The following is a 27,879-nucleotide window of genomic DNA, read 5'->3' on the forward strand; positions in this document are numbered from 1 at the left end:
CACCTTATAAACATGAAAGAGCGCTGAAAGTCAGGTAGAGCACTGCTAATGTTCGCCATGAAAAAGTCTGTGAGTGTATCGTCTGAGAGCTCCCTGCCGCCGCCGGAGGACGACGTGGACGGCGACGTGTGCTCCGACGAGCTGCTGGGCTCGCAGTCCCGCCGCTGGCTGACGGATATTCTGAGCGGGGGCATACCGCAGAGCGGCGAAGTGAGCCCGGCGAGCGGGCTGTTCGTGGACTCTACCTTCCCTGTGGGAGCGCTGGCGATGCAGCGCGAGGTCGAGTGGAAGCGACCAAAGGTAACTACGAAAGGGAGAACAAACCCGTAACAGCTGCGTAACGTAAATGCATAAAAAAACTCCCACAGAGTAAATACTGCAGCATCGAGCTCTCTTCATTTACACACACACACATATGTTTGCGCATTCTTCTTCAGCACATTTCAAAAGGTAAGTGTGCTTTCTGCTCCACAGCTAATAGTCAGTTTGCAGATTACAGATGTTGCACATACACACAGTGACACCATCCTGCAGGCAGTACAAGACCAACGCAAGTAGCTTAAGCTGCTCTAATAAAATAGTAACGGATTTCAAATAATAGATAAACACAGGCCAGTTTGCACTGCCCGAGTGTTTTCAGGTGTCACGCAGACACAACAACAGTACACGATGCAGTTTTGAAGTGCTTTACTTGTATTTCAATTTCATGCTGCCTACAATAAAGTATTAGTACAGCGTGATGCGTGTAGCTGCTTATTCAGAGTTCTTTAAAACCAGCAGCTCTCTTCTTCCTTCGGTAATAATGTTGTAATCACTGTGTTTGTCTACACTATGTGCTTGAAGTTGTCTGGTAGTAAAAATCTTTTTCTCCTGCCACCAGAGAAACAGACAGAAGGATAATCTTTTAACATTTTGACTTTAGAGTTTCATATCTGCGATCTTCGCATGTTTTGCATGTGAATTTTTATCTGTTGTGCTGCACCACAAATGTTTTACTTGTTAACTTTTAAATATGTAAATATATACATACAGTTAAAAAAAGAATGGTATATTGAGAAAGCTTTCCTCCTTTGGCGAGGATGAAGAAGCTGAACGTAATGATTTATTCCTTTTCTTCTAGATGTCTGTTAAAAAGTTTCATGTTTTTGATGCGATATTGTGAATAAAAGAGTTGAAATACAGTAAAACACACAATATTACAAAGCTTCAAAATAAACTCCCACAGAGCTCCATGGGTTAAGTTAGGAAGTGAAAGCCTTTATTGTCATTATATGTTTTATAATGAGATTTAAAACAGCTCCATAAAGGTGCACATGTGCTTAACACATTATAAAAAAAATACAATAATATAACTATACACGTAATATAAATACACTGCACTGGGTGACACAGACAGACAGCCAGAGAATGAGGACACAGTCAGTGCAAATTAGTTTTGTGCAAGTTTTGAGTCGAGTATGGTGATGGCTTTGGGGTAGAAGCTATCCCCGAGTCTGTTTGTTCTGGCCCGCATGGATCTGAAGCACCTGCCAGAGGGGAGTAGGTTAAAAAGATGGTAACCAGGGTGGCTGATGTCCTTCAAGATGTTTCTGGCCCTGCTGAGACAACGGGAGTTATAGATGGCAGACAAGGAGGGCAGGGGGCAGCCACTCATTCTTTTGTGCTACGTTTACCTCCCTCTGCAGTCTCTTCCTGCCTGCTTGTGTGCAGCTGGCGTGCCACACTGTCACTGCATAGGTCAGCAGGCTCTCGATGGTGGACCTATAGAAGGTCACCAGCAGTGGGGTGTTTAGTTGCTCCTTCCTGAGCATCCTTAGAAAGTGTAGCCACTACTGGGCCTTGTTGACTGACCAGGAGAGGTCTGCAGAGATGTGGACACCAAGGAGTTTGAAACAAACTACAAATTCACCGTTGATGTGCAGGGGGGCAGGGGCAGGATGAGTTCCTTGGTCTTGGTGATGCTAAGTGCCAGGTTGTTTAATGCACCCAGCTTCAGGACCTCATCTCTGTAGGCCGCCTCATTTCCCCCTGTGATCAGTACTGTGTGTGATGCTGTAATTATCATTACAGAGTAACAGTCACATTTACACAATAAAGGCTGTTTTTATACTGATTAAAATACTTTTAAGAGCAGCTGAGGTCACTTTGAGAACACCTGGATGGTTTTTTAAATACCAGGTAAAGGCAGACGGACAATAACTAACACCACACGTTATAACAGGAAGATTCCACTCAGCGGGTCGAATTGCAGTTTCAAATTACACTTAATTTCACACTTATGTAAGTCGTTATTTTGTTTCTCTGAGTCTCTGTGGGTTTTTTTTTTTACCTTTAACATTAAAAACTCACCTGGTAAAAATCTAAATTCTGGTGGATCTCTGTGAATCACTGTTACCAGTTACAGCCTTGTGCCAGATGTGAACCAGTTGTTATTTTGCCCTGTAGTGTCCCGAGTTGGTCAACTGCAGAGTTACAATCAGTGTGCGACAGAGTCATATTTGCAAGGGTGTGTTTCAGAAAGGCTCCACAGAGATAAAATGAAGGCAACCCAAACCCTGCAGGGCATCAGGAGGGAAACAAAGACAGGGCTCAGTGTTGTCCTTTAGCTCTGTATTATCCTGCATCCGCTCGCTTTGCTTCTCTTCTTTCTGACTTGAGGGCTGGGCAGGATGCAGGGTGGGTGAGATTAAATCTGCTGCTAAACACGGTCTGTGTCGGCTAAATATGTAAAATATCCAACTAAGGTATCTGAACAGGAATCAACGAATGCAGCCTTTCTGTTCACTTGCTTTAATAGAACATAATGTACGGTATATACTACAGGTTTGTTTTATATTTGCTAATATATGTAAGATCAAACAAAATAACACGCATGTGCACGTTACACCGGTTAAGGCGCTCGTGAAAGTTCGGCTGATGGCGCACATTTCTGTCTTCACATGCAGAGCGCAAATTTTGAGCGTGTTACTTCTTGTTTCATGGTTTTATAACTCAGATCGTGGAGCTTCATGGTTCTAATGATTGACACTGATGAGATAATCACATCATCTCAGTGACTGACTGAGAGGTTTTGCATGGACCACGCTGGCTGAAATTCAGTTTGACGATAGAGAGATTTCCCCTCCTGGCGGGAGCCTGGATAGCTCAGTCGGTAGAGCATCAGACTTTTAATCTGAGGGTCCAGGGTTCAAGTCCCTGTTCAGGCGAGCTGTGTTTTAACAACAACCCTGTGTGTAAGGAATAAACAGCTTGTCCCTAACAATTGTCTGCAGCACTTTTAGTTTATATAACACTGTGGAAAGTGGAAAGCAGTTTTGGGCGAGGGAACTTTAAAACTCATGTAGTCAGAAAATGGAAAACTTCAAAGCTTCATTTAGACTTCTACAGGAAATTTACCTCCTAACTTACGTAGAAGCTCCTTTTATCCCTACACTGGAGCCTTGCACAGCGTTCAAGTCTTTAGGACAAACATCAACCCGAAGTTACATTTTTGCAGCATTTGCATTAAAATTGAGTTCCGGTTGTGGCATAAGTTACAAAGTAGATCTGACACAGAGGTATAATTCAGGCGTATAGCATCACACCAACCTTTGCCTTAACTGTGGAGGCACTTCTTTCAGAGTATCATGGAAACGTTTACCTTAAAACATTCCCTTTGGCCAGTTTCAGGGTGTGTTCCATGTCTAGAAGTAGATTTTATTTAGGTTTTCATGCTTAAAGCAGTATAGTCATTAAGATTGAGTCAGTGAGTTCCTGTAGATAGATCATGTTGTCTGTACTGACTGTTATTGTACAAACTGTATTTACACAAGGCTTACTGCCTGAATGGAGCACGCAGGATGCAGTGGGCACAAACTTGCTTTCTGTAAATTCCCTCACACGGAATCAGAAACGAACTTCCTGCTGCTGCTGACTCAAAAGACTTCAGATGGCAGTGAAAAGAAAAATGTCAGAAGTTCTTTGTCTTTGGTAAAACAGGAAGAGCTGGAAGCACCACAGAGGTTTAAAGTCTGATCCAGTGTTTGCAAGAATAAAGATTAAAACAAACAAATCTTCATATTCTATGTATTCAGTGTAACCTGAAGTGTAGGCTAATATAACAGCAAACGGTACGTTAGCAAACTTCCTGGAGTGCGTCATCCACAGCTGCAACATTTTCATTTTCATTTATTGCTGTTTGCATCTAAATACCAAGAAAACTGTTCAGCAGTGTGAAGTTAGTTGTGTCTGTTTACAAAATCCTATAACTTGTATAGACCGATGCAAACAAAATGAGACAGTTAAAGGCAGACATTTCTGAATGGGCAGGCTGTGCATTAGTACAACACACACTGATTTAGGGAGAAGGACACATGTCACAGGAACACCATCACAATGAGAGTTGTCCTTCCTCGTACGCTGCAGTAAGCCAGTGTTGACAGAATGAGGCCATCAATCCTTCATCGCTCCCTCCTAAATCGAAACTCTGAGTAATTACCTCAGAGACGCTTGTCACTCATGTGTTCACCATCGTAGTTTCCAGGAAATCCATAGAAACCCTGTAACTGTGGACTCTTTACCACAGACATATGGATTAGACACATAATGTCACTCAATTAAGTCAAGTTTACTTTTAAAGCACTTTTTATTTTATTCCCATCATGCAAAAAGTAAAAAAACAAAAAGAAATACAACATACAAGTGCATGTGAGATTAGAAGGTTTTGCACATTAAAAAATGAATGCTATAAGTGTATAAAAATTCTATGTAGTGAGAGTAGAGGGCTGGTGTATGAGAGATGGAGGTAAGCTCAGTAGAAACAAAACAATTCCTGTGTATGAATGAGATGTAAGAGTGAAGCTGCAAAGAGCAGAGGTAGTGAAGATGAGTCAGCTATCCAAAGCAATGCACACAGCACAAGAAGAGAGTGCAGACAGGGGGGAGTGGGAGAAGATGAGTGGGGGTGATTCGTAACTGTATGATAGCAGCAAGAGTAAAAGGGAAGTAAATGGTCTGTATTTGTATAGCGCTTTTACTAGTCCCCCCTAGGGACCCCAAGGCGCTTTACACACCCAGTCATCCACCCATTCACACACTGGTGGAGGCAGCTACAGCTGCCCTGGGGCAGACTGACAGAAGCGAGGCTGCCATATCGCACCATCGGCCCTTCTGGCCAACACCAGTAGGTGAAGTGTCTTGCCCAAGGACACAACGACCGAGACTGTCCGAGCCGGGGCTCGAACCGGCAACCTTCTGATTACAAGACGAACTCCCAACTCTTGAGCCACGATCGCCCCCCTCACTAGCATCTTTGAAGGTTTCAAAGATGCTAGTGAGACCTGCTGTGAGGAATGGTTTGAAGAAGGTGACGGTCATGAAACGAGAAGCTGAGCTTTTTTTTTTTTAAGCTTTTAAGATTTTGACTGGGAGTGAGCAGGATGGACAGGGTTAGAAATGAGTATATTATCCACACATTTATCTCATATCGTTAGCGATGTCAAAGCCAACACGTAGTTACATTAACAGCTAATCATTTCAACTGCTAATATCCACATTTTTAGGTACGAATTTGAACTGTCCCACTAACCATTAGAGCCTGGGCAGCTCTGTAGAAAAGCATCAGCCTTTTGATCCTGGGTTCAAGTTCCTGTTCATGCTTTGGGGTTTAAAAAACGTAAAGTATACTGTCTTTGCTGTGTTGTACCACACAGGTTACTTCAAGAACACGGTGCTCTATAGCTTTCACTCATAAAAAGGTGCCCATAGTTTTTTATTCACTGATTAATGTCATAATCAGGAGGGATTCTCTCATATCTGTGAACTATGTGCAACCTAGATAAGTGTAAAGGCAGAAGGCCTGAGGCGGTAGCAAATGTTGGTGCCGCACACATTTTTGAAGACTGCGTATGCTGGTGAATACACAGACAGTTTTTCAAAGTGTTTGTACTGATAACAAGTCATTACTCTTTGCAATCTGAGCAAGTCCAAGTATGCGGACTGACTCGAGTCGCCACTAGAGGAACTGCAGTTGTGGGGACGTCATAGATCTCAGGTTATAATAAAAGTTGCTTCTTATCTTATCTTAGTTACTTTTGAATTATCACATGAATGATAATTATTTATAAAAATTTGATACATTTTTATTTCTGCACCTTTAAAAATTCTATCGTGATAAACACTGAACATTGGTGAAACTCATGTCAGTCTTCCCGTCTGACTCGGAGTCACACATCAGTGTGCCAAGTTTGTGCCACATTGTTCTGATGGATGAGCTTTTATCTGCCTTTCCCTTTGGCTCTGCAGACAAGTCAGATCAAGTTTATTTGCATTCATCTTCCTGCTCTTTCATGTCTTTGTTTCAACCAATCATTGCTCTGTTTCCAGGAACTCTGTTCATCACCTCAGTTCATAGTCGATGGCGCAACGAGGCTGGATTTTTGCCAGGGGAACCTCTGTAAGTAGAGATCTCCTGTACTACTCGGTCGTATAAGCTAAGTATTTTCAGTTCAAGTGGACCTATTCTGCTCATTTCCACCACCTTTTCATTCTTGAACTCCACCAGAGCAGCTTTGCATGATTTGCTGTTCAGTCTAATCCTTTGTTGTAGCCCCTCGCTTTCAAAAATAAGCTGCTATAGCTTATTTCTAACAGCCCTTGAACCCCAGGAGTGCACTGATGTGGCCACCAGAGCTGGCCCCACCCATTCAACATAGCACTACTGATTCCAGGAAATGCCCTGCAGCGTGTTTTACAGGCCTCCTAGAAATGCTAAGTCTGTTTTTGACAGGAGGGAGGGCGGGAGTCGGATAAAGACACGGCACAGATCCAGTCTGGATAAACAACCTCGTGCTGACGTTGATAGTATTGTGCTGATTCAATTCAGTTCAGTTTAATTTTATTTATATAGTACCAAATCACAATAACAGTTGCCTCAAGGCACTTTATATTGTAAGGTAAAAACTCTCGACTCCCTATGAGCAAGAGCTTTGGCGACAGTGGGAAGGAAAAACTCCCTTTTAGCAGGAAGAATCCTCCAGCAAAACCAATCTGTTCTGCTGGAAGATTATGTGTATAAACACATAGTAAGTGGAAAATGTGACTAAAACAAGAAATCCTGCAGCAGCCTACACCCTCAAACCAAGTTTTAAGACTAGTCTTAAAAGTAGAGAAGATCAAAGAGATGCTGGAACTTCTCCCAGCTGACACCGGGTCACTTTGGACTAGGGCTGCCACAGACGATTATTTTGATAGTCGAGTAGTCACTGATTATTTTTGCGATTAGTCGACTAATCAGATCATCATCCATTGGACGTAAAACGTACAGCTTATTGCACCAGCAGCATCTGCTCTTATATAACTATCATTAGCTTACAGCTTTAAGTGTTTAAGGTATGTGCTAACTAAAAATAAAGACAAGATGATAGTTTATTAAATTTTAATGAAATTTGCAGATTGTTTCGGTGAAGTTTAATAAACTCCTTGCTATCTAAAATATAACAGGACACCGGAGTAAATTCTCGAGCATCTCACACTTCTGATAATCAGCTGTCTGCTTGATGTTTATTCAGCTGTGTAAAAACTATAACTTTAATCTCAGCCAAACCGATTTACTCAGGAACAAATAAAATACTGAAAAAGGCCAAACAATAACACTTTTAAGTTATCTAAGTGACTTATATATCATGTTTAACCTGAGTAGCGAAAGACGGCGGTGGGTTTGAAAACGATTAGCCGGGAGTCCGGTGTTCTCACGGCTCTAGTTAGCCTAGCCCCCGGCTAGCTATCGAGCTAGTGGGTAACAGACGTCTCCGAAAACGTCGGAGCACTTTTGAAAATATGTGGTGTCTTGATAAACTGAGCAGATATTTGAGGTTTACACAGCTACATTCTCGCCTGAAAATATGTTAAACGTTTATTTTGTGACCCAGAAAGAATAATAAGAGTAATATTAAAACTAACTAGCTGCCGCCATTGTTAGAAACTGAGCTGGGCCGCGCTATGAATTCTGGGACACAGCTTCTTCTTCTTCGGGGTTTAACGGCAGCTGGCATCCTTGTACATGCAGTGCTGCCATCTTCTGTTTCAGTCCGTTATTACACTCTTAAATCCTACTACTTATTCCTGCGTCTTTTGGGATCTTACAAAGCTTCAAACGACGCGTCGACTATTAAATCAGTCGTCGACGACTTTGATAGTCAACATAATCGTGACTAGTCGACTAATCATGGCAGCCCTACTTTGGAGGGTGGGAGGGGTGCAGCCTGGAAAGAGTTCAGGGCCATTGAAACTGTGTATATCTCTGCTGCAGTACTTACACTGGTGACTGGGTAAAATTAACTGAGCTGAGTGGCATCAAGGACAAAACAAATCGTATACAGTAGCTACATCAGATTGAGAACCTCAGGTCTTTTCTGTTCCTTCCACACAGGTGGGTCTGTGTCACACCCTGAAGACCAGGTTAAACATGTCCCTCCTTCCTCAAATACAACAGTGCAAACAGCTCTCTGTAGATGCTGTATGTCAGCGTTGAATAGCTGTTACACCCAGCACATAAAGGTTTAATGGAGAGTGTAGGTGAAAGATGGTGCACGGCTTGAAGTGATTTAAAATGGAAAGCGGACCATCCAGCATTGTGCACTGAAGCTTTAAATGATGTCATGACCTACTTCATTCTTTTCCAGCTGACTGCTGGTTACTCTCGGCTATAGCGTCTCTCTCCATGAATCAATCGCTGCTAAAGAAGGTTGTGCCTCTGGGCCAGAGCTTCCAAGATGGATACAGTGGTTGCTTCACTTTCAGGGTACAAAAGCACTTTTTAATATGCAGTTATCTTCTTCAAGTGAATTCTCAGCCTAAATCAGATGATATTCTCTCTCTCTTTCTCTCGCTGTGTAGTTCTGGCAGTACGGTCAGTGGGAGGAGGTACAGATCGATGACCTGCTGCCCACTGTGAACAACAATCTGATCTTCCTCAGGTCCCCAGACAGACAGGAGTTCTGGAGCGCCCTGCTGGAGAAAGCCTACGCCAAGTGAGTCCCAGTCAGCCGCTGTCTAGGTGTTCATGTCTCACTGAACATTTCAGCCTCTCTGATAGACATGTGGTCTTCTTTTGCCTGTTACATAACCACAAATCCATATTCCATATCCATACGTTTCACCTAAACCTCTTAATTTTATCCAAAATTTTAGCATCATACTATGACTCTTTCCTGAGTTCCAGGTCTTTCAAGTTCGAGTTTTCCCACCATTTCTGAGCCCTTCATAAGTACAGGAGATAATGACATGACAGCATGTGTTTTTCTACTCAGAACGAATCACTGCTAGAAGATCAGCCTGGTGTCGTAATGTTAACAAAAAGTGCGTTCATATGCTGTAAGCTGCCACCTATCCCACACAGTGATATGACGCTTGAAGAATCACCCAAACTATACTTTTTGAACGTCTTGATGCATCTCAATCATCCAGGAAAGTAAATCTCCAAAAAGTTGATTCTGTTCATCTGGACGTAGCGTTTTGTGGGAGAAACATTTCGTCATCATCAGGTGACGTCTTCAGTCTCAGCTGCAGGTTTCAATCTTATAAACAGGACATTTACATAATGACTGAAACCAGCCCACTGAAGGAACAATGGGCTGGGAGGTCAGTTCCTTAATCTTAATTATGCAAATTCTCATGACCATTGATCAACAACCACTGATCAATGGCCATGAGTCCCATTCACAGAGAGTTGGGGAATGGCTGCAATCACAGGCACGCTACGTCCAGATGAACAGAATCAACTTTTGGAGAATTACTTTTTGAAGTTTTCTCCAGTGAATTATCAGATACAAGACAAAACATGAAGGGTACAGGTGCTATGTCTGTTCCTGTGTGTGATGTTGTATCCCATGCTGCTGATGCTGAAAACTGAATTTAGAGGAAATAAAAAATATGTTTTTTTTTTTTTACATAGTGCCATGCAGAGTGAACATTTTCCAGATTTTGTTGCATTTATATGGAAAAATAAATATGACTATATAGCAGCGAGAGAAATGATAGAACAAATAAACATGTAAACATGCTGAAATGGCTAAATAGTAACTAACATCCAGTGTCTGTGTTTTAAAAGATTCTAAATTTCAGCGTCTGTTCCTACTCAGAGTATTGTGGATCATTTGAGCATCTGTTCTTCACACTTTAAGAACAAGTAGTTGATAAGTGAGTGAAAAAGTGGGCATAATAATGATAAGGATAATGATAATATCTCAAACATTAAATGTCGAATTGTTCAAACCTTTCCTGGGCAGATTTGTCAGTCAGAGTTCAGTTAGAAAGGCCAATTCAGGAGATCTTTCAAAAACCGTTCAGAAAACCTGATATTTCCCTTTCTGTCCCAGGTTGAATGGTGGCTACCTAGCTCTGGGCATGGGCTACCCTCATGAGGCCATGGTGGATATGACGGGCGGGGTGACAGAGGTTTTCCAGGTGGCCTCACTTCCCAGAGACTTGCCGACCTTCCTCAGACACCTGCTGGTCAGAGGAGCACTCATCAACTGTGCCAACTGCCAGGTACAGTAAGGACCTGTGAGGGATGATTTAGATCTGAACCTGCTGGGAAACACGGAGGCGTTCCTGCATTCATTTATGAGTCATTTTGTTTGTCTCCTTCTGTCCTCACTGTGGTTGGTTGGCTTTTTCCCCCTCCAGGGTCCTCTGGAGCAGAGGAATGAACTGGGAATCATGTTTAGACATGCCTACGCTCTGACTGCAGTGGATAAGGTAACTGTCACTGAACACGACCAAGAAATGTTAAAGTCCTAATTACACATAAATACAAAAGCAGGACAAATTAAATGCAGTGTTTCTGTATCTTAAGTAGAGATGGACCGATCCGATATTACGTATCAGTATCGGTCCGATACTGACCCAAATTATTGGATCGGATATCGGCGAGAAATAAAAAATGTAATCCGATCCATTAAATATCAAAAAAGCACCTCACAAAGCTTGCTTGCGTTCCCACGTTAAGCTTAACAACAGATATATGGAGGGACTGCCTCTCTCTCTCTCTCTCCTGCTGCTACTTCAATCATGAAACTGATTAACGATCAGCTGATCGGCTTTTCTGTCGCGAGTCCGTCTCTCTTCTTTGTTTTTGGCTCACTTCTCACCAGAAAGAGGAAACCAGCGGCTGAACAACAGCAGCACTATTAACCTTGATAAGCTGTTGTTAGAATTTATTTAATATTATTTCTACACCAGGATCTTTTTCTACAGCTGACGTAACTGTGCAGGGGCGGATCTAGCAAAGTTTAGCCAGGGGGGCCGATAGGGCATGAACAGGGAAAAGGGGGCACAAAGACAAACTTTTCTTTCTTATTCTCATTTAAAATGTTGAGCTTTTAATAAATAATTATCTGAATCTTACACCCAAAGTTTTAATCTGATGGAAAATATATAGAAGTCCATTACTGTATATAGTAACTGTTAAGTCTAATATACCCTAGTAAGCTATACTACTTTTTCCTTTGGGAAGATACCATCTGTGCAGTCTGCAGTTCTGTTGAAGAAAGATGTTGAATCTATTTAATTATTCTTGAAAAATAATTTATTTCTGTGTATTTTCCCCTGCATCAAATTAAATTTGATTACATCGATTAAGCATCATGAGGTGGAGGGTGGTTCCCTATTTTTTTTTTTTTGCTGGGAGTTTGCAACCCTATTGGTTAGGTTGCTTAATATTTCTGCTAAGTACTCTTTAAAACACCAGAATCGGGAGGATGGAGCAGATTTAGGTTTATTAGATTGATCAGTGTTGCTGAACTATGAAATATTTTGGGTGCAGTGTGTTTTTTACATACAGGTATAACAGAATAGCTTTAGTGTTGTTATTTATTTAAACTTGAGTATAAACTTATACAAAATGCAGCAAGATATTAAAAAAACTTTTATTGATTAAAAAACACACTATATCGGATTCATATCGGTATCGGCAGATATCCAAATTTATGATATCGGTATCGGACATAAAAAAGTGGTATCGTGCCATCTCTAATCTTAAGTAGAAATCTAAATGACTCATAGCTGCACTCTCACTTGATTTGCCTCCTCTCCTGCCAGGTGAGGACGACACTCGGCACTGAATATCTGGTGCGAATCCTCAATCCTTGGGGCGACACAGAGTGGGAGGGGCCCTGGAGTGACTTCAAAGGGTATGAAGATCATCCAATGAGCAGTGCTGATTAAACTTACTCTAAATTTAAATCCTTTCAGTCAACTCAAAAATGGCATCAGAAGAAGAAGTAGCTGGTAATGCATTGGAGGAAGTGAGGGGAGTGAATGGGCTAATCGCAGTAATCGTGGGCCACCTGGACGTGACGTGCAGAGCATAGATCACAGTTTCTTGTGCTTCGTGGTTTTTATTACTGTTGTCTAAAGTCAAATGTGAGATTAAAATTCAGTGTGTTTAAAAAAAAAGACACTGAAAAAAGGGAAGTACAAAAACACAGAAAATAACATAAAAACATCTTAAATAGTTTAATAATCTTAAAATAATTTATATAATCAATGCGTTTGCACTGATCTCATCGCTCAATTTACTGCCTCTTTAATCTGAATCCATGAGGTCACATACAAACAAAACGTCACCTTACTAACGCACCTTCTTGAGTACATACTTCACACATTTACAGCACGTTTACAAACCTCTGTGTTTGCAGTCAAGAGTGGAAAACTGTGAGCATCGAGGAGCAGAAACGACTCGGCAGAGTCAGACAGGAGGACGGAGAGTTCTGGTGAGTTTATCGTAATGTCATACCAGCGACTGTCACACTTTTATGGGGCCGCCCATGGCTGTTCCTGCTCATCCCAGGGTGGATACTCAGCAGGGATGAATGAAACGGTGACAGCGATGATTAAAACAACACCAATAGTTCCAAACAGAGCAGATGAGATGATTGCAGTGAAGAAACCAAATGTGTCTTTGTTTTTGAACTTGGATGTGCCAGTGCTACTCAAACACATTAAGTATTTACAGACGAAGGAAAATCTGTTTGGCCAGTCGCTCTGTTCCTCTCTCTCTCTGTCAGGATGTCGGTGTCGGACTTCCGACAGAACTTCGATATGATGGAGGTCTGCCACCTGACGGAGATTCTCAGTGAACCAGGCTCCAGCATGTTGCCTTTGAGCTGCATTATGCATCATGGCACCTGGGAGCCGAACATCACAGCAGGAGGCCGTCCTCAAGGAGGTAAGACGGGTGATGGCGTGTGTCAAATGTTTTGTGCCTCACTCTTAACTCTGAACCTCACAAGTCCAGCAGCTGGTTTTAAAACTGGAGATAAAGCTGAGATATTTAAAACTAGACAGAAGTTCACAGAGTAGGGGCCAATCAGGCAAACAGTTAGTTTCATGTGTTAATTAGTCACTATTAGCCTTAATCTTTGCGCTTGCTGGCAGTGAGTCTATAAAAGAGCCATGCCTGAACAGGGACTTGAACCCTGGACCCTCAGATTAAAAGTCTGATGCTCTACCGACTGAGCTATCCAGGCTCTGAATGTTGTGTAGTGCACTCTGATTTTAGCGTCAAATATGACGAAAAATACAAGAACAATGTTTTAATATATCTTACAGCCGACACAAAGGAGTAGGAATACAGATTGAGAGTCACTTTTAACTGATGCTCACCAGGGAAAGACCAAAACTTTAGCGCCTCCTGCTGCCCGTGGACAGATTCCTCAGGGATCTTCCAGAAATGGTGACACTCTTTTCTGCACAATTTGTCAGTAGGTGCAGTTTTTTTCTTGTTGTCTAGAAAATACAATACTAGTCAAAAGTTTTAGAACACCCCAATTTTTCCAGTTATCTAATGTAATTCAAGTTGTTCAAGTCCAACGAATAGCTTGAAATGGCACAAAGGTACGTGGTGAACTGCCAGAGGTTTAAAAAAAGGTAAGGTTACCCAAAACTAAAAAAAGGAATTTCAGAATTATACAAAAAGGGCTTTTTGTATAAACCACATACCCTAGTATTATACAGAATAAGACAAAGAGACTTGCCTGGGCCATGAAACACCGCTGTGAGAGGCACCCTGAACCAAAACAGCCAACACAGCATTCTGCAGCGCCATGCAGTACCCTCTGGTATGCGCCTAGTTGGTCAGGGGTTCATCCTACAGCGGGATAATGACCCAAAACATAATCCAAGCTATGCCAGAACTACTTGAAAACACGGAGTGTCCAGCACAGTCCTCCAGACTTAAACCTCATCAAGCTGGTTTGGGATGAACTGGACAGAAGAGTGAAAGCAAAGCGACCTACAAGGTCCACATTTATGGGAACTTCTGCAACAAACAGATTTCTATTGTAGAAAGAAAGCTACGGGTGTGTTCAGCTGTTATATCTGGTGGCTACTTAAAGGTTAGAATACATTTTGGTCTATGAATTGATTCCATGATTTCTTTTTGAACTCCAATTGCTTATTTGTACTATGCTTTCATTTCAGAGTGCAATCAGACATTAAACAGCATAATTGCTGGAAAAATCGGGGTGTTCTCAAACTTTTGACCTGCAGTGTATTTCGCTCCAGTCTCGAGCATAAATTATCAAGACGTAAGAAGTGAAGCACCTTTGTAACTGTGAACAATGAGAGTTAAACCTGAAGTTTCCCCTCTAATCCCTCTGTGCAGCACACGCCTGTCTGTCTGTTCCCAGATGCAGTTTTTTTTTCTTTAATTTTATGTGACAGTCTTTGTTTCACTTGTACATTATGTAATATATTACATTTGACGTGCAGCACTCAGAAATAATCCTTGTGCTTTTGTTTGAGATCTCTTACTGTATAATGTTTATGAAGCATTCTATAACTCTCAACAAGCTGAGACAAGCTTATTTGTACAGTCTTTAATAACAGAGCTGCAGTTTTACAGGTAGACCAAGTTTTGATATCAGACACTGCCAGGTAAACAGTTAGGAATATAGCCACACAGATCACACGCATGGAGTCTGGTTTAGGGTAACTGGGCTTCCCGTCATCCTGTTCTAGGTCTGTTAGCTTCTGTTTAAAGATATTTGGACAGAGGACCAATAAATTGTACATTTGGAGGCAGTTAAATCAGGTCCTGCTTGGAACATGAAAAAAATAAATTATGACAAGAAATGTTAAAAGTTACACACGATAGGAAAACTAACAGTGTGTTTGTGTGTGTGCAGGTTGGTTCTATCAGAACCCCCAGTTCTACTTTGTTCTGTCAAAGGCGGACGAAAACCTCGACAGCGCTCAGAAGACCTGCTCCTTCGTTTTGGCTCTGATGCAGAAACACCAGAGACGAAGAGGCATTAGTCTATCCATCGCCCTTCACGTATACCCGGTATAGTCATGCACACGGGGTCTGGGTCTGGTGTAGGGCTGCCACAAACGATTATTTTGATAGTCGACTAGTCACCGATTATTTTTGCCATTAGTCACTAATCACATTATGCATCCATTGGATGTACAGCATACAGCTTATTGCACCAGCAGCATCTGCTCTTATATAACTATCATTAGCTTACAGCTTTAAGTGTTTAAGGTATGTGCTAACTAAAAATAAAGACAAGATGATAGTTTATTAAATTTTAATGAAATCTGCAGATTGTTTGGGTGAAGTTTAATAAACTCCTTGCTATCTAAAATATAACAGGACACCGGAGTAAATTCTCGAGCATCTCACACTTCTGATAATCAGCTGTCTGCTTGACGTTTATTCAGCTGTGTAAAAACTATAACTTTAATCTCAGCCAAACCGATTTACTCAGGAACAAATAAAATACTAAAAAAGCCAAACAATAACATTTTTAAGTTATCTAAGTGACTTATATATCATGTTTAACCTGAGTAGCGAAAGACGGCGGTGGGTTTGAAAACGATTTGCGGGAGTCCGGTGTTCTCACGGCTCTAGTTAGCCTAGCCCCCGGCTAGCTATCGAGCTAGTGGGTAACAGACGTCTCCGAAAACGTCGGAGCGCTTTTGAAAATATGTGGTGTCTTGATAAACTGAGCAGATATTTGAGGTTTACACAGCTACATTCTCGCCTGAAAATATGTTAAACGTTTATTTTGTGACCCAGAAAGAATAATAAGAGTAATATTAAAACTAACTAGCTGACGCCATTGTTGGAAACTGAGCTGGGCTGCGCTATGAATTCTGGGACACAGCTTCTTCTTCTTCGGGGTTTAACGGCAGCTGGCATCCTTGTACATGCAGTGCTGCCATCTTCTGTCTCAGTCCGTTATTACACTCTTAAATCCTACTACTTATTCCTGCGTCTTTTGGGATCTTACAAAGCTTCAAACGACGCGTCGACTATTAAATCAGTCGTCGACGATTTTGATTGTCGACGTAATCGTGACTAGTCGACTAATCGTGGCAGCCCTAGTCTGGTGTTTAAATGAAAGGCATAAATGTGATAAAAGTCCTGCCCAATGGCTCTTCTCTCTTTGGACTGACTTCCTGAATAGTGCAGTAGTTGCTATTATTTTTATTCCTATATGAAGGTATTATTGCGATATTTAGTTCAGCTTGGAAGCTGCTATTTTACAGAGCAGAAAGTGAACATGGACGGTTTTATTAGATAGTTTTATTCCTCTGAAATTTCAATCGATGTGCTGTTTATTCATATTAAGGTGCTTCTTTGGAGAATGATTACAGACTGTGAGGCTGTCAGACTGACTATATTTGAAATGTCATCGGTATGAAGGCGCAAGCAGATATTTTGAGGAAATGTCTCTTGATTAGTTTATGACCATATGTTAGAAAGCAGCTCTTTCTTGTCAGGAGCCTGGATAGCTCAGTCGGTAGAGCATCAGACTTTTAATCTGAGGGTCCAGGGTTCAAGTCCCTGTTCGGGCGATGTTGCTTTTAATCTATTATAACACTGTCAAAGGGCCCGTTGTACCAATGGATTTACTGAGTTTATCTGAAGATGGTTGAACAGAAAAGATATCAAACAGCTAACTAAGCAAACACTTAACTCCTGCGTCATATGTAGCTAAAAACAAAAGTTGGAAACGTTCACCTGAAGAAGTTAAGGGATCAGTAGTTCATATCAAAACGTGTTACCAAGGTGACTGCTAGGTGTTGAGACTTGCCCCTAAAAGGACGTCAATCAAAGCTGAACATATTTGGTTAAACTGTTTAGATCAGAAAGCAGTTAAAGTCTTTCTAAACTGTACATGAAGCAGTAACTGTGGATGAGGAAGGGCTGGCGTAAACGAGTGTGTGCTGTCTCTCCAGGCCCATCCTAAGAATACGTACCTGTCCCGTGAGGACCTGAGCGTGCTCCGCCCAGTCCTCTGCAGCCCCGAGCATGTCGCACGGCGGGAGGTTGTTCTTCGTGGCTCGCTCCCACCGGGTTCCTATATCATCATCCCCTCCACCGCCGAGCCTAATCAGCAGGGAGCCTTCCTCCTGCGGGTGCTGACGGAGCAGGGCAACAACGCCACGTGAGTCACGGAGTTCTGTTGCCGTCTTGTTGTTGTGGAAAACCGGATGTGGAGAGCGAGGGGCGGACCAGACTGTGAAAGCATTCATGAACGACCTGTGATCGACAAGTCGTTAGTAAATGAGCACACCCTGAATAATGCTCTTTTCTGAAACACAGAATGAATTTACAAATTTAACTTCATTTTATGTGAAATTTCTTTAAATGTATTTTTACTGTGGTCACACAGGACGGGAGCTGGGACGTGTTTTCCCATCGTTAGTCCTTTTGAATAAAAGTCACCAGAATAAAAAGCAGGTTTAAGACGTTTCAGACGTGGAAGCTGACTTCTCTATGTTTTTTTGATTGTTTCGGTTTTTGTTACAGACCAGCTCGAAAACCAACAACAGAGGACATCACATCAGTAACAGAGGTAAACCAATCAGCAGTTAATTTAATAGACTCAAACCAGTGAGAGCTGCAGATGTGAACTCTGTGTCTGTAGAGCCTTTAATATTTTGGAAGCTAAATTTAAGGTTTCTCTTTAGAAAAACTTTTATCCAGATTATTAGATTAAAGATTATGAAACAGAGGAGCACATGATTGCATTACTTGGAATAAGCAAAAAAAGAAAGAAAGAAAAGAAAATATTTGTATTAAATGTCTGAAAATTTTTTGAATAAATCCATCTAGAAGTAACTTAGCAGCTGTCTGGTCGTGCACTTTGAAGCCTACCCAAATGTGGAGAGTGCAGAAACTTTTTTCAGTGCTCATTAGGACAACAAATGTTTCTACAGTGTATTACATAGGTCCTCTGTCAGTTAGGTTTTAACTTTTAACTGAAAATGACATGTTAAGTGCAGAAGCCTTGCACATTTGTCTTAAAGCTAGTCCGCCTGAACAGGGACTTGAACCCTGGACCCTCAGATTAAAAGTCTGATGCTCTACCGACTGAGCTATCCAGGCCCCTGAACTCAGAACTGTGTCTATATTCACAAGTGGTGAATACGCTGAAGTCTAACAAGTGTCAGTACTGATAAATGATCAGAATTATAATATTTCTGACTGTCTGAGTCAAAATTGAATCGAATCGGGACCTTGTGAATCGGAATCGAATTGATTCTAGAAATCATTGACGATACCCAGCCCGAGTCTGACCCGTTCCCACTGAGTGTCGAGCCAGATGACATTAGGCTTCCACTTTGAACCACATCCTATGCTTTTTGCAGACAATGTGGTTCTGTTGGCTTGCTCAGGTAGCGGCCTTCAGCTGGCACTGGAACAGCTGAGCTCGAAGCGGTTGGAATGAGAATAAGCGGCTCAAAATCTGAGGCCTCAGATTTCAGCTGGAAAAGGGAAAGCGGAGGAAATGAAGTATCTCAGAATCTTGTTTACGAGAGAGGGGAGCAAGAGATTGACAGACGGACTGGGGTAACGTCAGCAGTGATGCAGAGGCTGCACCGGTCCATCGTGGTGAAGAGAGCGCTGAGCATGAAGTGTGGAGCTTTTAATGCACCGGTCGGTCTATGCCCACGTGTAGTGACTGTAAGAGCAAGATAGAGCAGTGGTGTCCAAACCCAGGCCTCGAGGGCCGGTCTCCTGCAGGTTTTAGATGTCCTTGACCCATCACAGCTGATTTGAATGGCTAAATGACCTCCTCCAGAGTAATGAACTAATCATTTCAGGTGTGCTGACTAGGGCTGCCACAAACGATTATTTTGATAGTCGACTAGTCACCGATTATTTTTGCGATTAGTCGACTAATCAGATCATCATCCATTGGACGTAAAACGTACAGCTTATTGCACCAGCAGCATCTGCTCTTATATAACTATCATTAGCTTACAGCTTTAAGTGTGTAAGGTATGTGCTAACTAAAAATAAAGACAAGATGATGGTTTATTAAATTTGCAGATTGTTTGGGTGAAGTTTAATAAACTCCTTGCTATCTAAAATATAACAGGACACTGGAGTATATTCTCGAGCATCTCACACTTCTGATAATCAGCTGTCTGCTTGACGTTTATTCAGCTGTGTAAAAACTATAACTTTAATCTCAGCCAAACCGATTTACTCAGGAACAAATAAAATACTGAAAAAAGCCAAACAATAACATTTTGAAGTTATCTAAGTGACTTATATATCATGTTTAACCTGAGTAGCGAAAGACGGCGGTGGGTTTGAAAACGATTAGCCGGGAGTCCGGTGTTCTCACGGCTCTAGTGAGCCTAGCCCCCGGCTAGCTATCGAGCTAGTGGCTAACAGACGTCTCCGAAAACGTCGGAGCGCTTTTGAAAATATGTGGTGTCTTGATAAACTGAGCAGATATTTGAGGTTTACACAGCTACATTCTCGCCTGAAAATATGTTAAACGTTTATTTTGTGACCCAGAAAGAATAATAAGAGTAATATTAAAACTAACTACCTGCCGCCATTGTTGGAAACTGAGCTGGGCTGCGCTATGAATTCTGGGACACAGCTACTTCTTCTTCGGGGTTTAACGGCAGCTGGCATCCTTGTACATGCAGTGCTGCCATCTTCTGTTTCAGTCCGTTATTACACTCTTAAATCCTACTACTTATTCCTGCGTCTTTTGGGATCTTACAAAGCTTCAAACGACGCGTCGACTATTAAATCAGTCGTCGATGATTTTGATAGTCGACGTAATCGTGACTAGTCGACTAATCGTGGCAGCCCTAGTGCTGACCCAGGGTGAGATCTAAAATCTGCAGGAGTTGGCCAAACCTGAGATAGAGATTAGAGTTTTAAAACACACCTCGCCTGAACAGGGACTTGAACCCTGGACCCTCAGATTAAAAGTCTGATGCTCTACCGACTGAGCTATCCAGGCTCTCCTTCCAGCTTCCTGACAGCTGTTTGATGTTTCTGTGGTCTTGTAGTGGCCAGGTGACGATTTTTGATCTGACAAAAGTATCGACAACTTACGAGGATGGAAATAAATAATGAGATATGCAGCGTGTTCATTTACTCTGTGTTTCTCCCGCCAGCTTTCATTTCCTCACCAAGCTGCCCTCCCTTCACCTCAGGCCATCAGACAGTTATTTCAGAAACACAGTGACAAGGTGAGATTGAAGCACACATTACTGGCTGATATAAGAGGTTTTAACAGAAGTAGTGAAACACTGACCCCTTTATGTCTTTCTTGTGTCGTACGAAGGGATTTTGCAAACCACTGCACCTCTACAAACTTCTGACTGAGGCCATTCAGGATGGAGGTCAGTAATCCTGCTGTTCATCCTGCTTGTTCAGTCATATCTCTTTCAGCAGAAGATTGTTCCAAAATTTCAGTCATCTGAACTGCGTCCAAAAAAGAAAACTAAATAACCTCAAAAAGCTAGCATTATGCTAACTAGCCTCCAGGTTAGCCCGTGGCTATTTAGAAATGATGGTGGCTCAGGAGCTGAGGAAGTCAGAGTTGGTCTGTGTACGCCCCACAACACGCGGAGCTTCTGCCACAAACAAAGTTTTGGGTGATTTTTGCATTTTGCAGAACTGCTGCATGTCCACTTTAGAGTTTTCTCACCCACAGAGCCCCACACCCACCGCTACTGAACTGCCTGTTTAGGGTTCATTAACATAACAACATCAGCATTCACACCAATGATTGGAGCGAGACTTGGCTGCGTCTACACTAATCCGGATAAATTTGAAAATGGTGTTTTTGTCTAAAAACGCTCCGCACTATTGTTTTCAATGGTTTCTGAACAGCTGTTCATCCACACTGAAACGACTGAAACGCTTACGTTCCTGTACTGCGCATGCATGAAACGTAAGATGGTTCGACCTGCGTGATTTCCATCTGCCGTTTATTTACTTTCCGGCTCTTTTAAACGTCAACGTAAATGTTGAGGAGAAGCACCGAGTTTTTTAAACGGACTAACAATGAGGCGGAGTCGTTGCTGCGAGTAACACAAAAGTACAAAGTAACAAAAGCGAGTGAGAATCAAGAATGTGAAGAAATCTGGAGCATGTACAGACCTAATCTTTAATAGAGCTGTCAAACAAAACAGCTGCTGTATAATGCCCTCCACCATCCTAGGTCACATGACTGCATCACATGACTACAATGCGTCAACATTTTCGAAAGGCTTCGTTTTAGCAGTCTACACTAAGACGCCGGAACAGCGTTTTCAAATGTATCCATTTTGAAGAGCGTCTTCAAAAAGCTCAGGTTTTCCTTCACCAAAAATGCCGTCTCAGTGCGGACACGGCCTTAAACATCTGTTGGTATCAGCCTCACACACTGCTTTGGCCTTTATACATCAGGTCTGCATGTCTGTGTTAAAATGTTCCCTCTGCTGTGTTCAGTGCTGGCAGGAAGCGAGAAGTACTTGACTTTGGAGCAGTGCAAGAGCCTGGTGGTCCTCATGGATGTATCCTTAAAAAACATACAAGAGTGTGACACAGGCAGACGAACTGTGTGATGAGAGTGTTTGCAGTACTAGGTAATATGTCATAACCACAGCATGAAGTTTTTCTCTTTGTGAACATTTCCAAACAATTCCAAATTAGTGTTCATAGTTAAAAAGAGGGAAAAAAACATTTACAATTGGTAGGAGATGTTTTTTTCCTGCCCCATTAAAATAACTCAGGGACCAGCTGTCTGAGCACTGCAACAAGAGACTTTTGATCAAATTAAAATGTTTTTGATTCTTAAAAAAAGGCTGTTTTATCACAAAAAGCATACTTCTTGTTGTGCTGTTGGAGTATCATGAGCAGGTTTTACACTTCAGCTCTAATAATATGCAATTATTTATGTCAGGACACCATCTAGTTGTTATATAGCTTAGCACTTTAAACTTCAGTATGTCAACTGACATTAACTACAGCTGGCAGTGATTGAGCATCGTGATTTAAGAGAGCCGCGCCTGAACAGGGACTTGAACCCTGGACCCTCAGATTAAAAGTCTGATGCTCTACCGACTGAGCTATCCAGGCTCTACTGATGTGTTTACATGTGTGTTGTAGGCAAGTAGCCGTGAGACCCCAGTAAAAAGTCTGGTGTGCATAACTGAAAATAAGACCTTTAGATAATGTGTAGAGAGCCACGGCTATTAGTCACACTCACAGCCAAACCTGTAGAAAAGGATTATTTCAAAAGAAAATTTGAAAGTTTATCATGTAATCGAAAATTTCTATAAGAAAACTACAGATGAATGAATGACTGTGAGAGCTGCAGGTAATATAAGACCAAGATCATCACAATTTCCGGGAAAAAAAATTGTTTTTGTGCGCAGAAGTCTAATCTGTGATAAATCCAAAGTCGTACCCTTCACATCTGTTACCGGCAGACTCTCAGCAGCCTGTCGGCTCGGTGTCCTCCGAGGCCTGTCGGGATATTTCTGGTTTAATTTCTTTGACCTGAGAATTTTCTCCAGAGCCAAGGCACCGCTCGGCTAAGCTGGACCGAGTTCCAGAGTCTTTGGGACAAGATCAGGAAGTGGACGGTAAGATCATCACCAGCAACATCAACAGCACTGCTAACATTGCCGTGGTCGCAGAAGCTGAATGCAACTGGAGATCTCACTCCTTACACGAACTCTCAATTTTTAAGTCTTGCTAAACTCCTCTTTTCAGGAGAGACCAAAATAAATGCAAGAACGTGTCTGAACTAGAGCCACAGAACACGTTTTCATTGGTTCTGTGTGAATTACACTTTAAAAAATATATAAGCACATAGATAGAAAAATGCTGCAAAATGTATTTAATGAGTTTTAAAAATGGTCCAAAAAGAACTTTGGGGAGAAAATAACTCATTAAGTAAAACCATCACAGCTGTTCACATTAAAACCAACAAATCTACACTTTTTTCTAGCTTCTAGTGTTTGTTATGCAAACTTCAAAATACATATCCATATTAAAATAATACAAATCACTGCAGAGCCCGTGCTGTAGTAGCTGACGTCCGCGCACTGTGCATCTGTAAATGTACAAATAAATGCAGTATTATCCATGTGCCAGTCAATATACTGCATTTACTCCATTTATTACTGTCAAAGAGACGGTTGTGGAGGTCACCGTTGAGACATAATATATAGATATAGTCTAGAATACACTGAAAATAAACATTTAAAACATAAAAGCGATTATAACAGACAAACTCAGTCTGGAAACCAACTAATTTGAAAGAAACCAATGCTGAAAATAAAATAACATCTGTAAAACTTTTCCAGCTCTGATTCTGTTGTGATGACATCAGGAAGCACTGTGATGCAATCTGAAGCCTAGATTTGTTGCACCGGACATATTTTACTCTCAGAAAACTGCCACAGAAACATAAAACGATTCAAGCGGCACAAATAGGTGGACAAGTCCAACCAGCAGCATCAAGTTATGTGACACAAAATGTGCCCCACACCTTCCAGGGTGGGATTACTAAAAGTGTATGTTTGTGAGAATGCAGAGTAGACCATGGACGTTCGCTGCTGTCGCCGTTTTATCAGATTATCCCAGAATGTTTGTGTATATGCAGCTTTTCAGGCATTTATTTTTACTGTGTTTAATCTCTCCTCAGGATATCTTCCTCACGTATGACAAGGACAAAACTCAGCGCCTCGAATATCAGGAGGTCATGCCCTCACTGAAAGCAGCAGGTAGCACTCACAACACTTTTTCATCCTGTGTCATTTAACCGCTGAGGGTCTCCATCGGTCGATAAAACTCCGACCAGCAGAGGGAGCCAAACACCTTTTTTGCTCAACGTGTGATCCTAAAAGGGTCACATGTTTGGTCACATATGTAACTAAAGTCCTGTGTTTCCCAAGTCGTCACATTAGTCAAACATTTTTGCACCATTAAAGTTAAATTAATTAATAAGCAGACAGTTTTGATTACATGAAAACACAAAAACACAAACGTTTTGGTTCATCACTCATACGTCACTCAGACGGGAGCTGCCTAATGGACTGGCTGGGATCAGGGAAACGAGCGTGCGGTCATATATGTCACCTGTGCACATGTGAAGTTTATTGCAATAAAAACAGGTATCCCACCCAGTGCTTCTGCACCTGCGTTTTACCCCCACCTCTGCTCCATCTGTCCCTGCTGCAGGCATCTGGGTGGACAAGTTGGTGATGCAGCTGGTCGGACTGAGGTACACGGAGCTGGACATGACCATCAGTTACCCCGGCTTCCTGTACCTGCTGATGAAACTGGAGAGCATGATCCGTAAGAGGGGGTGAACGCATGGCGGGGTGGGGGTGCAAGCATTGTTACAGCTTTCTGTCTTTCAGAGGAGATGAATGGTGTAAATTAGAAACAGCAAGTGGTTTTAATCACCATATTTGCTGGTAAGTGACACCACAAGGCCACGAGAGAAAGAAGCAGAGGATGACAGAGGAGCGAGAGAGAGAACGGATGAGGTGACAGACAGGGCTGCCACAATTAGTCGACTAGTCACGATTACGTCGACTATCAAAGTCGTCGACGACTGATTTAATAGTCGACGCGTCGTTTGAAGCTTTGTAAGATCACAAAAGACGCAGGAATAAGTAGTAGGATTTAAGAGTGTAATAACGGACTGAAACAGAAGATGGCAGCACTGCATGTACAAGGATGCCAGCTGCCGTTAAACCCCGAAGAAGAAGAAGCTGTGTCCCAGAATTCATAGCGCGGCCCAGCTCAGTTTCCAACAATGGCGGCAGTTAGTTAGTTTTAATATTACTCTTATTATTCTTTCTGGGTCACAAAATAAACTTTTAACATATTTTCAGGCGAGAATGTAGCTGTGTAAACCTCAAATATCTGCTCAGTTTATCAAGACACCACATATTTTCAAAAGCGCTCCCACGTTTTCGGAGACGTCTGTTACCCACTAGCTCGATAGCTAGCCGGGGGCTAGGCTAACTAGAGTGAGAACACCGGACTCCCGGCTAATCGTTTTCAAACCCACCGCTGTCTTTCGCTACTCAGGTTAAACATGATATATAAGTCACTTAGATAACTTAAAAATGTTATTGTTTGGCTTTTTTAGTATTTTATTTGTTCCTGAGTAAATCGGTTTGGCTGAGATTAAAGTTATAGTTTTTACACAGCTGAATAAACGTCAAGCAGACAGCTGATTATCAGAAGTGTGAGATGCTCGAGAATTTACTCCGGTGTCCTGTTATATTTTAGATAGCAAGGAGTTTATTAAACTTCACCCAAACAATCTGCAAATTTCATTAAAATTTAATAAACTATCATCTTGTCTTTATTTTTAGTTAGCACATATCTTAAACACTTAAAGCTGTAAGCTAATGATAGTTATATAAGAGCAGATGCTGCTGGTGCAATAAGCTGTACGTTTTACGTCCAATGGATGATGATCTGATTAGTCGACTAATCGCAAAAATAATCGGTGACTAGTCGACTATCAAAATAATCGTTTGTGGCAGCCCTAGTGACAGAGGAGGCGTGGGGAAAAAGGGAGGAGAAACGAGGAAGAGAGATGACGAGGAGAGAGATGTTTTCATAAGCTGGAACAGAAAAGACTGTCTGTTTCTTTTTGTTACTGAGCAGGAAAACAGTTCAAGCCTGTCGTATTAACAGTTACTTTCTTCTTTTGTAAAAAATTTACCTCCCCCAAAAAATAAAATTCACGTCTACTTTTCACGTTTAGCTTAAACTGCCCATAATAACCCTGTTTGTTGTGTCATTATACACCAGAATCAGTCATGTGATGTTTTAATTTGAACTAAAAGTTAAAGTTAAAACATCACATGACAGGAATGTTTGGAAAACCTCTATAAGCCAACTCGACAAACATCAGCTGTGTCTCAATATCGCCTTTTCGTCCTCTTGCAGACAAATTTCAGGCATACGACGTGATGGGAACGGGAGCAGTAACCATCAGCTACAGACAGGTATGAATATAGTGTAACGTTAGAGCTGAAGAGTGAACTTAGCGATCCTTTAAATGTGAGAGTCCTGTCACTTCATGTCCCACGGTTGTAAAAACAGAACAAAATGAAACAGGAATCGCGGGGCGCGCAGCGGTTTGTGAGGCTGAAACTCACTTGTTAGGACCTGTACAGTGGGTGAGAGGTTGTTCTCATGAAATGTCATCTTTTAAAGTCTGACTCTTCAAATAGCATTACAACATAACCTCAGGCTTCTTTAGGTAACCAATGCATATTAAGGCTACGAGTACGTGTGAAACTGCTTTCAGCTTTGCAGTTTTCACTGTATGAAATGTCATGAAAAGTAACAGTTAAAGGGAATTGTGGAAGATCTGGAAGTGCAAAAAAACTTCAAGATGAAAGTGAACGTCTCCTGGGCAGGAAGGCAAAGATAAACACCCACATAACTGCAGAGAACCTGCAGGGAGCTTTAGCTAGCAGTCGAGCAGTGACATCCCGAGTAATTGTGAGCCAGTTTCTGTAAGCAGGGGTGATCAGAAGGAAACCATGTTGCAAGTCTACAGAAATGTGCAGCATTTGATCCAAAGAACACTTCATCAAGTTTTAAACGTACAGCCGTAAATGTTCAGCTCTGTGAATGTGTGAGAGTCAGCAAGCATGTCCGTCCAGATCAGAAATGCAAACCTGACCAAAAACTGTGGATAAAGTGAAAGGATGCTTGCTGAACTTAAATGGGCTGAAGGCAGACTGAAGTATCTCAGAAATGTACGTGGTCTCATAAACAGTGCAGACAGAGCTGCTGTGGAGTCACGCACAGGTTTGGGTTTGTGCTTCTTGCAATGGACACAGTAGAGAGCGCACAGTTAGTATGATGGCAGCTTTAATGTCAATAATGATATATAACTTCTTCTGCCCTCTGATTGGTTCCAGTGGCTCCACATGACCATGTACAACTGAACTGAACTGCTCTACCCAGACACCCTCACCTGGATCACCTGAGTTTTGTTTTTCCTTCTTTTTTCATTTTTGTACGTTTGTGTAATTCTGTGCCAAAAATGTTTATTGCAGAAAAAGAAACATAAGGCAAACAGAAAAGTGAATATTTCTGAAGCTGTTTTTCTTTCCTCACACACTCAAACAATAAGGACTCTCCTGAGTCGTGCAAACAGCCAAAGTCAAAGGTCAAGGCAGGATGTGCTGCTGTGAGGAAGTTTATGATGAAACTTCAGTGACTTCACCTTCATTGTCCTCTCAGTCTGACATCATTTCTCAACACGCCTCTAAATGAGACAATAAACACAGAGCCTCTTCAGTTTTAACTTTTACTTTGTTCAAAACCAAAGAAGACTGTTTGTCCCAACACCGATCATCATACCTAGAATAATCAATAAAATATGCTGTCCTGATCAACATGCATTTTTGTTCAATTTCATTTAATTTACACTCAAAATCTAAGTGTGTGTGCGTGCATTCATGTATGTGTGTAGGTCTGTTAACTTGTCTTTTGTGTTTCATTGTAAAATTTTAGGTTTTTATCTTGTGAGTTTGAGTGTACTGATGGGTGCTATATTAAGAAAATTGTCATAATTTGGAGTGAACAAA

At 41.7% G+C, this 27,879-nt stretch overlaps 1 protein-coding gene and 6 non-coding genes across 8 annotated transcripts; 3 read left to right on the forward strand and 4 right to left on the reverse strand.

Moving 5' to 3' along the window:
• The first annotated feature begins 27 nt into the window (after positions 1-27).
• Positions 28-27,857, forward strand: zgc:85932 (calpain-9). Of its 2 annotated transcripts, none has more exons than XM_087851315.1 (20): positions 28-300; positions 6,364-6,433; positions 8,661-8,779; positions 8,875-9,008; positions 10,356-10,527; positions 10,666-10,737; positions 12,079-12,170; positions 12,678-12,752; positions 13,047-13,207; positions 15,168-15,325; positions 17,230-17,438; positions 17,804-17,849; positions 20,425-20,499; positions 20,595-20,652; positions 21,746-21,810; positions 22,816-22,884; positions 23,952-24,030; positions 24,488-24,604; positions 26,222-26,280; positions 27,208-27,857. In XM_087851315.1, exons 1-20 carry the CDS (start codon positions 49-51, stop codon positions 27,232-27,234), a joined length of 2,109 nt encoding a protein of 702 aa, XP_087707441.1. In that variant the 5' UTR covers positions 28-48; the 3' UTR covers positions 27,235-27,857. The 2 variants fall into 2 exon arrangements, with proteins under 2 accessions (XP_087707441.1, XP_087707440.1); XM_087851314.1 differs by having other exon boundaries at positions 20,425-20,498; positions 20,591-20,652.
• On the forward strand, positions 3,134-3,206 carry trnak-uuu (transfer RNA lysine (anticodon UUU)). Its single transcript has one exon. It is a non-coding gene; the product is annotated as a tRNA-Lys (tRNA).
• Positions 13,436-13,508, reverse strand: trnak-uuu (transfer RNA lysine (anticodon UUU)). The gene has a single exon. It is a non-coding gene; the product is annotated as a tRNA-Lys (tRNA).
• Positions 16,773-16,845, forward strand: trnak-uuu (transfer RNA lysine (anticodon UUU)). The gene has a single exon. It is a non-coding gene; the product is annotated as a tRNA-Lys (tRNA).
• Positions 18,310-18,382, reverse strand: trnak-uuu (transfer RNA lysine (anticodon UUU)). Its single transcript has one exon. It is a non-coding gene; the product is annotated as a tRNA-Lys (tRNA).
• Positions 20,195-20,267, reverse strand: trnak-uuu (transfer RNA lysine (anticodon UUU)). Its single transcript has one exon. It is a non-coding gene; the product is annotated as a tRNA-Lys (tRNA).
• trnak-uuu (transfer RNA lysine (anticodon UUU)) lies at positions 22,303-22,375 on the reverse strand. The gene has a single exon. It is a non-coding gene; the product is annotated as a tRNA-Lys (tRNA).
• Positions 27,858-27,879: the final 22 nt, after the last annotated feature.

This window comes from Neolamprologus brichardi, chromosome 14 (assembly GCF_056152115.1).
Source record: "Neolamprologus brichardi isolate AB-2024 chromosome 14, ASM5615211v1, whole genome shotgun sequence".
Taxonomy (NCBI): domain Eukaryota; kingdom Metazoa; phylum Chordata; class Actinopteri; order Cichliformes; family Cichlidae; genus Neolamprologus; species Neolamprologus brichardi.